Source organism: Hordeum vulgare, chromosome 6H (assembly GCF_904849725.1).
Source record: "Hordeum vulgare subsp. vulgare chromosome 6H, MorexV3_pseudomolecules_assembly, whole genome shotgun sequence".
Taxonomy (NCBI): Eukaryota; Viridiplantae; Streptophyta; class Magnoliopsida; order Poales; family Poaceae; genus Hordeum; species Hordeum vulgare.
In genome coordinates, this window is record NC_058523.1 from 214,202,530 (window position 1) to 214,217,048 (window position 14,519).

The 14,519-nt window shown below is 52.2% G+C and overlaps 1 protein-coding gene across 4 annotated transcripts; it reads right to left on the reverse strand.

Annotated features, from left to right (window-relative positions):
- Positions 1 to 4,897: 4,897 nt before the first annotated feature.
- Positions 4,898 to 14,228, reverse strand: LOC123401950 (E3 ubiquitin-protein ligase CCNB1IP1 homolog). 4 transcript variants are annotated; one of them, XM_045095815.1, is made up of 9 exons: positions 13,902 to 14,225; positions 11,961 to 12,055; positions 11,757 to 11,829; positions 11,407 to 11,452; positions 11,285 to 11,315; positions 10,762 to 11,017; positions 10,516 to 10,679; positions 5,298 to 5,535; positions 4,898 to 5,131 (listed from the first exon to the last, which is right to left on the reverse strand). In XM_045095815.1, the coding sequence occupies exons 2-9, from the start codon at positions 12,028 to 12,030 to the stop codon at positions 5,125 to 5,127; spliced, it is 885 nt and encodes a 294-aa protein (XP_044951750.1). In that variant the 5' UTR covers positions 12,031 to 12,055; positions 13,902 to 14,225; the 3' UTR covers positions 4,898 to 5,124. The 4 variants fall into 4 exon arrangements, with proteins under 4 accessions (XP_044951750.1, XP_044951749.1, XP_044951752.1 ...); XM_045095814.1 differs by having other exon boundaries at positions 5,298 to 5,562; XM_045095817.1 differs by lacking the exon at positions 5,298 to 5,535 and having other exon boundaries at positions 13,902 to 14,228.
- Between the last annotated feature and the right edge of the window lie 291 nt (positions 14,229 to 14,519).

The window sequence follows — 14,519 nt, forward strand, 5'->3', positions numbered from 1 at the left end:
TTCACCTACGCCTCAGGGGCTAATACTACTCCACCTGCGTGCAACTTATTCTCGGAGATTCTTAACGCAAGAGCGCTCCGACTGCAATAAGTACTCACACTCGAAAATATTGTGTACGGACACAACTAAACTAAAGACCAAATGTATAAAGACAACTGTCGGTGCAAGCACTCGACAGAAGTCTCGGGGACTACACCCACTGGGTTCACTCGGAGTGAACCCATTGCAAACAGCAAACAACACCCACTGGGTTACAGAAGAAAAGTAAGTACTTACTAGACTACTTACTCGGATGTCATCGCGCAGCTCCAAGCTCCGCCGGTACAAGGCCGCAACGGAGTCATAAGCCCTCTTGGCCTCTCTGGCCGTCAGCTCCGCCTGGATCATGGCCCCCTTGGCCGCCCCCACCTGCTCCTCTGGGACACACCGAATGCTGAATTCAGCATTCGACGAACCGGGAATTGTGGGAAGTTCCTGGGGCATCCCAAGGTTCGCCCCAGTAGGTTCCTCACCCATCGGCACCGGTTCAGTCGGTGGAGGCACTTCAGCCGGTGGAGGCACTTCGGTCGGGGGAGCGTTGGCGGCAGGGGCAGCAGCAGGAAGAGCGGCTTCAAGGACAGGCTCCAGGACAGGCTGTAGGACAGGCTCCACGACGGGGTCGGCTCTCCCCTGGTCACCCTCGTCCAGGCAGATCGCTCCTGACAAACCAAATAACATAACGCCTCAGAAAAAGAAAAGGATGGCGCAGCCTACAGGAATAAAATACCCGACTCTCCCACAACAAACCTGGCTGAGACGAAACGACGTCGTCCGTGTCCATGGGGTCGTCCCCTTGGCGGGCCGGCGAGGTCGCAGAAGTGGCAACCCTGTCGAGTGAAGTCCATTCGACTTGTAAAGCAGGAGTTCACTCGGTCAACAGAACGAGTCGAAAGTTAGATTCACTTACGTGGAGGTGACGGGGATGGCCATCCTCATCCGCGGCAGAGCCTTCCTAGGTTTGGGCCCACTCGGCTTGGGCGCCCTGGAGGACTGGCCTGCAAGTTCAGCGGTTGCGTCCCTGGCCCTCTTGGTGCCTCGAACACTCGGTACCGCCGGGGCAGCAGACGGAGCACTCGACGACGTAGGAGGGGCTGAAGGGACGGCAGGCTCATGCCGACGCTTACTCCGATGCTCTGGCCGCGGAGGTGGCGAATCTGGCTCTTCATCCTCTTCCTCTTTCTCGCTGTCTTCCTCCTCCGACTCCCCGCTGTCGGAGACGTATTTGGCGCTCTCCACGCTCCCCTCCTGGCTGCCTTCTTCCTCCTCCTCCTCCGGATTCCCGTTCGAGACGGGGGAAGACCAGTTGGTCCACTCCTGCATGGGGTTCAGTCGGAAACATTAAGCATCACACGGAGATATAAATAAACGACTGAAATCAAGACAGTTCAATGCACTCGGCTAATGCTACTCACCTGATTCGGTGGAGGGTTGTCCGCGATGTAAGGCGTCACTCGGCGGGCTCCTTTGGGGTTCTCACAGGGACCCGTGATTTGGAGCACCCATGAGGTCACCTTCTCCTCGAGAATTCCCTCCACGTTGGTCCGAGTGGAATCCTCTGGCCCTGTGTAGTGCCACATAGCGTGGTGGCGGGCCTGCAGAGGTTGGATTCGCCGACCGATGAAGACTTCCAACAGGTCAATACCGGTGACCCCCCTCCTGACAACATCCACGAGTGCCTCGACCAAAGGCTGGATGTCGTTCTTCTCGGCTTTCGAGAGGGCGAGTTGCTTGGGCGGAGCAGGGCGGTCTAGACTAAATGGAGGCAGCCCAGTCGACGCGTTCGGACAGGCTATGTCCTGGCAGTAGAACCACGTCGACTGTCAGTTCCTAACCGACTCGCTCAACTGGAGAGTAGGGTAGCTGCTCCGACTCTTCTTCTGAAACCCTAAACCCCCGCAGAGCTGGAGGAGATGCGTCTTGTCATCCGACTGACTAAGACGTTTGATGGTTTGAGAACGGGCGGAGAAGATATGTTTGAATAAACCCCAATGGGGGGCAACCGATAAAGCACCCGCACAAAACAATGAAGGCAGAAAGGTGGGCGATGGCATTCGGAGGGAAGTGATGGAGTTGAGCACCAAAATGGTTCATGATACCTTTGAAGAAAGGATGCGGGGGCAGAGAAAAACCTCTGTGAACATGGCTGAGGAGCCAGACGCGCTCCCCCTCCCGTGGCGCCGGCTCGACCTCGTCGTCCGCCGGCAGCCTCCAGGACTTATGCACGAGCTGGCCGTGCTCTACCAGCTCCAGCAGGTCCCCCTCCGTCACCGTGGAGGGGAGAAAGTCTCCCTGGATCCACCCCGCCGGCAACGGCCGCTGCCGCCGCTGAGCAGCCGCCGCCTTGGTCTTCTTCTTCCTCGCCTCCATCTTGCTGGTCTGACCTCTGGTCATGGCGGCGACGGTGAGCTCTCGAGAAGGAGGGGAAGAGAAGGGCGTATAGGCGCAGGAGGTGGCGAGGAAGACGGAGCAAGCAAGAGCAAAGGATTCGGCGAGCGTAACCGAAAGATCTCGTCGCCCAGAGTTAAATAGAGCATCGACTGGGTCGCTGGCGAGCGGGCCCGGAATCTTATCTGCCCAACCGGCCGCGGCGATATCAGTGGAGGAGTTGAAGGCGCGAGGATCGAGGAGTCAGGCGCTACTCGAGCGCGCTGACGTCGTCCCCGCTAAGCGCGCGGAACCCGAAATTTGAGATCCCGGAAAATCCGCCGCTGTCAGTTGACCGGTCGCGTCAAAAGATGTCGTGGAAGCACTCGGTTCCCGACAGTCTGTTTCGCAAGCACTTCCACTCGGAGCGTTGGTCGAGAGAGAGATAAAATGGATAACGGCAAGCAACACCCAAGCCGAACCTAGTTCAGTCAGATCTGAACCTCAAGCACTGCTTCGACGTTTCAACCCCAATCCATTCGGGGACTAATGATGGGGTCATAGTCCTAGGGTAGGGTCATAGGCCTGCCCTACACGTCCTACCCAAGGGCTACCCCACATAAGGGACAGGACCTTAAGTATGCCCCGACTGAATTAAGGTGTCCCCATCATCCAGTCGGTAGCGGGCCCGGAATCATCCAGTCGGAGACTAACATTCGAAGAACTCCAGGCCTACCGACTGGATACACTCGGTGCGCCGTAACCTCTCTGAAGGGAAACTGCTGTACGTTTCCGGGTGCATTTACTAGCATTTAGAGCATACGTTACCTGTAACGTATGCATTCAATCACCACTACTCCACCCTTGAATCAGAACCGTTGTGGAGGGCGGCGCACTCTATATAAGCCGCCCTCCCCCACTGGTAAAAGGGTTAGCAAATCTTTGTACTTCATATCACACTCGGTAACAAGCTCCGAGAGCACTAAGACGTAGGGTTGTTACCTCCACCGCAGAGGGGCCTGAACTCATACAACCTCGCCGTAGCTAGGACTCTGCCCGTCTCATTCGTACCCTACACATCTACTGTCAGGCTTATACCCACGACATCGTGGGTATAGCGTACAGCCTCTGCATAGTGTAAAACTATTCGAATAGCCGTGTCCACGGTCAAGGACAGTTGGGTAATCCTGCTTAAACTACGTCCAGTCGTTTCTGCATAAACCAAGTGTGTGAGTGTGTGTGTGTGTGTGTGTGTGTGTTCAAGTGATATGTGAGAAGAGTTGATATGACCAAGTTTGGTGACTTGACATATTGGGTGAACCCGAGGTGTTCAGCCCATAACAGATATGTTGATATCTATAACCTGTTCTTCTAAATATCATCTAGCTTATGTTGCACATCCAACTATGATCATGTTTATTACAGTTAAGTTGCTATCCATCAATACTGCATATTACTTGTTATCATACCTACTGCATTATCCTTGTCATGGGCTATTTGCGAGTACATTCAAAGTACTCACTGGTTTGCCACTGGTTATGTTATTGACCAGACATGGAAGGGCCGGAGTTTGGAGAAGAATACGTCATCGGAGACGGACTTGCGAACTAGGACGCTTCCCAGTCAGAATGCCTGTCAGTGTAGGTTGATGGCATGGGCACCCGCTTAGCCCCAAGATTTCCGCTAGTAGTTGTATCGGTGTGATTTGGCCTTATAGGCCCTACCTGTGAGAACTTGACCTTGATGGTCATTTGTTGTAACATTTCAGTATGTTGGATGTAAGACTCTTAATATTCAGTATTTGTGTGTTCGATGAGTATTGATCTCTGGGATTACTGAGCACATTCATTCGGCGATCCCGACTCGTAAGTCGGGGTTCCCACGTTATACTTTTCGACTTTTGAATAAAACAGTGTTATGATCCATTCGACTTTTGAATAAAACAGTTTTATGATCCATTCGCAACAACAACAAAAAACAGTTCTATGATCAGTTTAAGTTGGCGCATTGTCGAAGTTGAATCATCACATAAAATGTCAATGATCACCCTAGCATTAAGTTACTTTGTTGTCATTCACGAGCTGTTTCGTTCTACACCTCGCAATGTCATACTTTGTCACACAATGTCGTCACACTTGCCTAAGGTTAGTTCTTCAAAATAAAAACCATAAATTAGCAATCCTAAAAGAATCTTGGCACACTTTTTAAATGTATGTGATGTGGGGTCCCACTTGCCTAAGGTTAGTTCTTCAAAATAAGAACCATAAATTGGCAATCCTAAAAGAATCTTGGCACACTTTTTAAATGTATGTGATGTGGGATCCTAGTGTGGCTTGCCTAAGTTGTGACTTGAACCAAATACCCATCTAAGTTGGTCAAACTTGTTTAACCTTTCGTGTGACAACCATTAACAAACTTAGTCTCGATCCAAATAACCCCTCAGAATTACAGGACATGCGTCTGGAAATTTGGTTGCTCAAGTATGTCAAGCATATACACGTCTGGAAGAAGTACATTTATTATCTTTCAAAATCATATACCCAGGATACAACTACATTACAGATTGATCTCCTACAACAATTTCTAGATGAAACGATGCCACAAGAATAGGAGGAAGACATACATACTGATCTTACAACAATTGCACTGAACAGTTTTCGTTACTTCCATGACAAGATTAAGACGGAACAGAAGCAGAACATCTCCTCGGCTCTTCAAACTCTATAACCTGGCATACCAAAGTTCCCGGAGTAAGTACGTACAGTGAAGGGACAGACAGGTATGGCATGCCACCGTTGAAAGTTGAAACAATTAGCTCTCGAGGCAATTGCATGATAACTTCCCTCCAAATTTAACCATTTAAATATATGAGCGAGCAAAAAGGAGAATATTACGTGAACATTTGTGGACGGTTACGGGGCTGAGGACGCTTCACTGGTGAGATTATCATATTTCTCAGAGCTGTCGAAGAATTGTTCATGTTAGCTCCAAAGACGGACCGTGGCAGCTGTCGGGGTCTCATATCCATCGGAGGTGCAGCAGTGTGACCAGGCGACCCCCCAGAGAGCTCAAATGGACCAGAGTTCTCACGTCGTTGCCTTGGTTGTGGAGCCCATCCCTCATCTCTGCGCCCTGGGGTTTCAGGAGGATCAATTGATCCTGCAACAAGTGAATGAGCTGTTTTTGTGGAGAGGTAACTTCTAGAAAGCCAAAGTATTGTATTGAACATATTCTTTTTTTTTTTGCGGGTGAGAATAAATTGTATTGAACATATTCATGGCTGGATGTATAGCAAAAGTAGCTACTTAATAGCTTCTTGAAAGGCAAAGTATTGGGACGAGTGCGCGATAGGCTGAACATGGTAGAGGCTAGGGTTCTACCAGGTCTCGGACGTAGGTTGTAGGGGTGGAAGTGCGGGCGGCGAGGCTGGGGACGCCGTCGCCGGCGGTTGGGCGCCGTTGCGGCGTTGAGAGAGGGAGAGAGGCGGCTAGGGTTTGGAGCTCCCGTCTCCTGAGGGAGACGACAACAGAATATTGTTTATTGTCTGCTTTATATCGAAGGGGTATATGTGTTTATATAGGAGGACAGCCTCCACTAAACCCTAGATAACTTGGACTCTAATATAACTTGGACTCTAAGATAGCTAAGATAACTTAGGCTAAGCCCGTAACTAACCCTGCCCATTGGGCCTCCTCTGTTGGTACGTTGTACCGGTCATAACATCTCTCCCCGCCTTCTCAAACAGCTCGTCCTCGAGCTGAACATCTGGAAACTGCTGGCGGAAATCGTCGAGCTTCTCCCAAGTCGCTTCCTCCTCTGGCAGGCCGGTCCACTGTACCAAGACATGCCAGACGCCGCGACGCTGCTGCGCCTGCAGCACCTTTGCCACCTGCGCGGAAGCTGGAAGGAGGCGGCCATCCGAAGTAGGAGGAAGGGCCGGCGTCGCTGCAGGAGGGTCCCCGCGGTAGGCCTTCAGTAAGCCGACATGGAAGACGTCGTGGAGGCGAGAACCAGCTGGCAGTTCCAAGTGGTATGCGAGTGTGCCGACACGCTCCAGCACACGAAAGGGACCGGCGTAGCGAGGTCCCAATTTGCGCTTGGAGCGCAGGTCCAGAGACTGCGTGGTCCTGTGAAGGAGGCGCAGCCACAGCCAATCGCCCACCGCGAACTCCGCCTCGCGATGATGAGCATCGTAGTACTTCCGAGCCAGCTGCTGTGCTTGGAGAAGACGCTGGCGGCCTCAGCCAGAATGTCGTCGCGGGTGTGGAGTAAGTCGCCCGCCGTCTCGGACCGAGCCGTCCCAGGCTCGTAAGGGAGCATCGCCGGAGGTGGGCGCCCATAGACCACCTCGAAAGGCGTGGTGCGCAGGGCGGAGTGATAGGAGGTGTTGTAGCAGTACTCCGCCCACGCCAACCAGTCCACCCAAGCTCGTGGATGATCACTAGTAACACAGCGCAGGTACATGGCGATCACCTTGTTGACCACCTCGGATTGGCTGTCAGTCTGAGGGTGGAACGCCATGCTCATGCGGAGCTTCACGCCCACCAGTCGAAAAAGATCCCGCCAAACATGTCCCGTGAACACGGGATCACGATCGCTGACGATGGACGAAGGAAAACCGTGGAGGCGGACGATGTCGTCGAAGAAGGCCCGCGCCACGGAGGCGGCTGTATATGGATGACCCAAGGCGATGAAGTGCGCGCACTTGGAGAAGCGGTCAACGAGGATGACGGACTTGCCGCCCACCTTGGGAAGGCCCTCGATGAAGTCCATGGAAATATCCGCCCACACCTGGGAGGGTACGTCCAGCGGCTGCAGTAGACCCGTGGGTCGTAGTGTCTCCGTCTTGTTCCGCTAGCACGTCACGCACGACCGCACCTAGTCGCGGACCATCGCGCCATCACCGGGGATGTAAAAATCAGCACGGAGACGATGGAGAGTCTTCTGCACGCCTTCGTGCCCTGCAGAGTGCGCCAAGGTCAAGACCTGGTGGCGCAGGTCGCCATGGTCGGGCACAAAGATGCGGCGGCCATGTAGGAGCAGCCCCTCGTCCAAGCGCCAGGGCGCGTCCAGCTCGCCGGCGTCAAGGCGCTAGCGCAGGCCCTGCGCGTCCGCGGCCGTTGAAGTTGCCCGGCGAATGTCGTCGATGAAGGCGAAAGATGGCCCGGAGCGGATGCACATGATAATGCCAGCCATGGCAACGTCGTCCGCGACATCCTCAGTGTCGCGGCGGGACAAGGCATCGGCGACCGTGTTGAGACGGCCGGGGCGGTACTCGACGGTGAAGTCGAAGCCGAAGAGCTTGCTGATCCACTAGTGCTGCGGAACGGTGGAGAGGCGTTTGTCCAGAAAGAACTTGAGGCTGTAGTGGTCCGTGCGCACACAGAATGACCGGCCCCAAAGATAAGGCCGCCAGTGGCCACCGCCTGAACCAGCCCAATAAGCTCGCGCTCGTAGGCCGCGAGCTTGTGATGGCGAGCGGCGAAGGGGCGACTGAAGAAGGCGAGCGGTCCCTCGCCCTGGTGGAGGACGGTGCCGAAACCGATGCCAGAGGCGTCGCAGTCCACCACGAACGGCATATCAAAGTCCGGCATCTGGAGGACGGGTCCCGTCGTGAGCGCCCGCTGGAGAGCCTCGAATGCCGCAGTCGCCTCCTCGTCCCAGGAGAAGGCGTCGCGTCAGTGGCGCGGCGATGAGGCCGAAGTCCTGGATGTACTTCCGGTAGTAGCCGGCGAGGCCCAAGAAGCCGCGGAGCGCCCGCGGTGACCACGGGGTCGGCCACGAGGCGACGGCGGCGACCTTGTCCGCGTCCATCGCTACCCCGTCCGCCGAGATGACGTGCCCCAGGTACGCGACGGAGGTCGTGCCGAACGAGCACTTCGAGCCAGAGCCGCCGATTCCTGTCCACTGAACGCGACGGCCGCCCTCGCGCCAGAAGATGAGGGACAGCACATCGAGGTCCCAAAGGATGGGGCCGAGAGTGGACAAGAAGTCGATGCTGAGGATGAAGTCGTAGCAGCCCAGGTCGATGCCGACGCAGTCGATGGAGAACGACTCGTCGCCGATGAGGATGGGAACCTGCCGCGCCACCCCCTGGCAAGCCAGGCGGTCCCCGTTGGCGACGGTGACGCCGAACTTCTCCGAGCCTGCCGGTTGGAGTGCGAGGCGGCGCATGGCGTACCCGGACAGGAAGTTGTGCGTCAAACCCGTGTCTACGAGCGCGGTGAGACGCTCCCCGTTGATTGTCACCGGAAGTAGCATCGTGTTTGCCGTCTTGATGCCAGCCATGGCATGAAGGGAGACGACGAAGGCGTTCGCATCGACCAGCTCATAGGTCGTGACGCCGGCCTCGGAGAGTGTGGTGGCGTCGAGCTCCGCGGTGAGGGCCTCCACCTCCGCGTCGTCGACGGTCTCCAAGTAGAATAGGCGGGCGCACGTATGACCCGGCGCATACGGCTCGTCGCAGTTGAAGCACAGGCCCTTGCGGCGCCGCTCGAGCTGCTCGGCCGACATCAAGCGCCAGAAGGTGCGTGTCGACGCGGGGGCAGCCGCAGTAGTGGCCGGCAGGGCGGGGCGTGTTGGGGTGGCGGCCGCCGGGGCGGGGCGGGGCGGGGGACGCGTGCTGCGGCCCAGGAACGCCTGTTGCAGGGCGTTGGCGCGCTGCTCGTACGCGCGTGCTTAATACATGGCCGTCTGCAGGTCCTGGGGGTCGCGCATCTCGATGTCGATGCGGATGTGGTCGGGAAGGCCGCCAACGAAGAGCTCGGCGCATTGGCGAGCCATGACATCAGGCGCATGGCAGGCCAACGTCTGGAAGCGGTCGGCGAAGTCCTGCACCGAGGTGGTGAAGGGAAGGCGACCGAGCTCGGCCAGGCGGCTCCCACGTAGGGGGGCCGAACCGGAGGAGACACAGGTCGCGAAAGCGCTCCCACGGAGGCATCCCGCCCTCGTCCTGCTCGAGGGCATAGTACCATGTCTGGGCGGCGCCACGGAGGTGGTAGTAGGCGATCCACGTGCGGTCGGACGCCATGGTCCGCTGCCCCCTGAAAAACTGGTCGCACTGATTGAGCCAGTTCAGGGGGTCGACGGTGCCGTCGTAGGTGGCGAACTCCAGCTTGGTGAAGCGGGGCGGCTGCTGCACGTGTGGCGAGGCCGCGTAGGCGCCCTCGTGACGACCCAGCGCGGCGGAAGGAGAGTGCTGCGGCACCACGGAGCTCCCGGCGTACGGGTCAGTGTACCCGCCGAACCCCCCGAAGGTGGGGGCGGGTGGCTGCAACACCGTCGGCTGTAGCGGCGCCGTCGTGTAGGTCGGCGTGTCGATCCACGTCGGTAGCGGGGACGGCGACAGCGGCCACCGGACCTGGGTGATCGGCAGGCCCTGGGGCGCGACGGTGGCCGGGGGCGGTGGCGCGAAGGGCGCTGCCGGCGGAGGCAGTGGTGGTGGGGTTACGTACGGAGCCTGGAGGAAAGTCCGGAGGTTCAAGACCGCCAGGGTGAGGTCGCGGATCGCCGAGGACATCTCCGCCGGGGAGAGGACGAGGGCGGCTTCGGCCGCCAGGGCCGCGGTACCGGAGGCGGCCGGACCTGAGGTGGCCGGCGGTGGCGACTGGTGCGGCGGCGGCGGCTGCTGCGAGGTGACGGGGAAGGCGGTGGTGGCGGCGGCGGTGGTGGTGGGAAGGTCCGACAAACTCATCAAACCCAAGCTACCTGATATCAAATTGGTAGAGGCTAGGGTTCTACCAGGTCTCGGACGTAGGTTGTAGGGGTGGAAGTGCGGGCGGCGAGGCTGGGGACGCCGGCGCCGGCGGTTGGGCGCCGTCGCAGCGTTGAGAGAGAGAGAGGGAGAGAGGCGGCTAGGGTTTGGGGCTCCCGTCTCCTGAGGGAGACGACAACAGAATACTGTTTATTGTCTGCTTAATATCGAAGGGGTACATGTGTTTATATAGGAGGACAGCCTCCACTAAACCCTAGATAACTTGGACTCTAAGATAGCTAAGATAACTTGGGCTAAGCCCGTAACTAACCCTGCCCATTGGGCCTCCCCCGTTGGTACATTGTACCGGTCATAACAGAACAACTAAAATTAACTGCATGCATAATGACATAAATTACCTTGTCTCAGTGGGTCACCGCTGTCCAATATGTTAGGCATGCCTGAGAACAAGTGAGGCTGAGCTCTCGGGAAGTAGTTGTTTGCAGGTTGAATGGCTGAACGTTTCACCGACTCATACTCGTTTCTCAGCTGATCATACATCTCATCAAGCTTCCTCTTTTGCCTGGAAGGAAAGCACATTTCATAGATATTGGATGGAGCAGAACTTTGTTCCTATAAGGAAAATAATGGCACATTAGACTAACCTGGATTTCTCTGCAAATTTTTCTTGTAACTCCTGCTTATCCCTTGTCAAGTTTTCAATCTCTTGTTCCATCAACTGGCATCTTTTGGCCATCTTCTGGTATGCCGCATGCACTTCCTCCAGTTTTTCAGTGAACTTTGCCTGCATAACTTCACACTTTTGCCTACATTGACCAACAATTCTGTTCATCTTGTATTGCATCTCCAGGTCCTTTTGTCCGATGTAAAACATGACACTTCTGTATGCGCTCTTCATAACTGATTAATATCATGTTTAAGGAAAAGCTAAACGAATATCATACTAGTAACAAAAGAATAAACCTTCGACAGTATTAACATAAACGCTGACATCATTGTCTCACTACAGCAGATTTATTTTTTTCAATCTTAGGTTGTTTGGGTTACTGGAATACTAAAACAGGAGGTTATATAGGCACTAGATTCCATAGAGGTGAGCTATGTTATTCATCAAAATAACATAGGAACGACTCTACTGGAGGTCCAGTGAATAAATATTAAGGATACGTATCTGTGGAGAAACTCCAGTCATTGACATCTGAGATAACAAAAAAAGTTATCACAAGAGATGAGTTACAGGAAAATAGATTGCATATGTCCTTATGAATCAAATTCAGAGGGGTACTTACATTTGTCCATTCATCGCTTGGATTTATGTCAGTAGGCTTCATATGGCTAAGAAATAAATAAAAAAACATATTATATGATATCGGCATAGTAATACATGGGTATTAATTTAATCTCAGATACGAAAACAATACAGAATCCTCCGTAACATGTTAAGAAGTAACATAAGTATATAAGGTTCTCATTAAGAGAACAGAAAGAACGTGAGGTAGGCACGAAATATGATGTTCCATAGGCACTCTTGTATCTTTAGATATCCTAAATTGATACGAACAAGAGAAATGTAGCTTACACGAAAGACGAAACATAAAGTATGAAATAATGAATGCTATATCAAGAGCTCATAACTGACCTTTTGGAAAGCACTTGGTCACAAATTGGACATGCCCCATCATTACTGAGTATTTTCTTTGCATCCTCTGTACCTGCACAATAAGTATCACTTAAAGTACAAAAAATAAAAATGTATTCTGCAATAGCAGCAGTCCTCGTGAACATTACTTGTTTACAATTGAAACTGGATTAAACAGATAGAGATAGAAGATTGCAGGCATACACAAAAGATGGCCACAAGTTGTTGTTATGGCTTGCCCTTCCAACTCCCGCCAGCAAGCGTTGCACTTCATTTTGTATTCTTTGTTCAGAAGAACCCTGCAGGTCGAAACACAGATAAGTGGCACGCACAAGATGAACTGAACATAACCATCTAATTGTCCTGCATTACAGCACTAAATCTTAAGAGGCTAAGAAGCACAAAATGCATGATTGGTGCAAATAACCACAAAATAAATGCAGAAAAGTGCATACACTGTTTTCATGGAATGTGTAATCATGAAGGCATTTGCACAATAAAATGCCAGATCTTTTAGTTTTGAGTACAGAAATTTAACTGTGAATCAGTTTTTGTTGCGTATCACATATTTACCACTGATACCACGATACATAAAATTTCTCAACATTGGAGTTTTTCAACTGCAAACAATAACTGGAAGCAAGAAAATGAAGATGAAAACGAGAAACAAAGTTTCATCTCAGAGAGAGATGACCACATTGAAGTGCAGCACACAATTTCTATTACAGATCAGAGATGAGATAAAGGTATATATTTATACTGAAATAGGAAACCTGAGGAGCCTTAGTTTGCCCATTGAATTCCGTCAACAAAGAAGCATAAAACGGTCTTAATAGGCCAGAGAAGGATTGGCTATAATGTCCTCCGAGTATTCTTCAAGTGATTTCGTATCAAATTTGTATAGTACTCATGAGTTCAGATTTCAACTTGTTAATGTTTAAAACCCTGCTGCTGTGCTCGGGGAAGCCCAAGCACCTTTGCACATGTCTTCTAATGCTATACCATGCGCATCTTTTAGCAAGCTCGGGGAAACCTGTATCCCATGTCGCTGACAGGCATGTAACAAAATTCCATCACATAAATGTAACAGATTTCAACTTCTTAATGTTTAAAACCCTGCTGCTGTGCTCGGGGAAGCCCAAGCACCTTTGCACATGTCTTCTAATGCTATACCATGCGCATCTTTTAGCAAGCTCGGGGAAACCTGTATCCCATGTCGCTGACAGGCATGTAACAAAATTCCATCACATAAATTCCTATTGAGACTTTTGGCATAAAAGAAAAAGGGTAATCAGCATTCCTTAAAGCATTTTTGTGAATTCAAATTTCACATTCAGTGTATTGCAAAATATATCAAGATATTACAGTAACTAAATACTGCTAATTAGGTAGATTGATGGGAGATTTCTACAAATTTTCTCTATACTCCATAACAGAGACGAGTTCCGACTAATGCATCAAGGAATATGCATTTAGAACTATTTCTGCATTCCATAACATTTCTCTCCTAATTAACTTTTGCAGGAGTTACGAAACTAACCACCTAAGAATCAAAATTTATAAAGCAACTAAATGGCATGATCCAACTTGCTTCAAATATGTAATAGTTCGTTCACATGCCAAGTTTTACTCTCATAATCTCAATTCCCAACAGTGAACGTAGTGAATATATTTCAAATTAACACAGATCCAAACAAGCAAGCATCATAATTTTGGTAGCGGTAAAAATACTTCATAAGTTTGTTGAATCCAGAGCATCAAACGATGCAAGAACAAAGCAGGCACGATATACATTTGCAGCTAAAACAGACTGGTTAAAGCACCATAAAGCCAGCAGCAGACCAACTTTTGTACTCTTAACTCAAACGACCGCACATACATCACAAATGGAACTGTATAAACATGAATAGTTGCACATGTGCTACTAGCTAACTGTCCGCACTTCCCATGAGGGGCGCAATCAAAGCCTGAGCGCAATTTGGTGCGGTAGCGACTCCAAAACCCGCTGTAAAATCAAATTTCCCCGGGAAATCTCGCGACCAATCGCGTCCAATCCACGAATCTACAAAGCAAAACTAGGTCCAACCCAGCGCCCAACGCAGCCTAAAAGCAAATCCGATGCGGCGATATGGAGCGCTCACTTACCTCCGCACGAGCGTCAGGGAGGTGACCTCGTGAACGACGGTGGTGGTGGTGATGAGAGGTGGGTCTCCGGCGGGGACGAAACCCTATTCGTCGAGGGCTCCAGAAGCCAGTATTCCGCTCCGCCGAGGAGGCGACGGGGAGCAGGAGGCGGCCGAGAGGAGTTGGGGTGGGCGAATAGGAGTGCCCGTGGCGGCAATGGGGCAGCGGGGGCTTCAAACGAGTGGGATTGCTTGCTTCATTCGGGGAGGAGCGGAGGAGGAAACGGCCGTTGTGATGCGAGTCGCGGGTGACCGCGACGAGAGGCGTGGTCGTCGTCCGTGGAGATGGTCTACCTTCACGCATTTGGTGCTCCCCTACCTGGCTCAATATGTTAATGGAACTAGTTGATGCCCGGCGCCTTGCTGTAGAAATTTGTTGCAGATTCTTGGAGTAACATGGAAATGTCAAAGAAGAAAATAGTTTGAATTAATAAAATGATAGATAGATTTCAAACATAGGCAATGTCTGAAATTTTTATTGCCCGCACAAATAGTAAAATGTGATAAAAATATATATCAGTCAAAGCATGAATAGTAACAACTATAGTATAGTTTGTAGCATGAACCATATTATTACAGG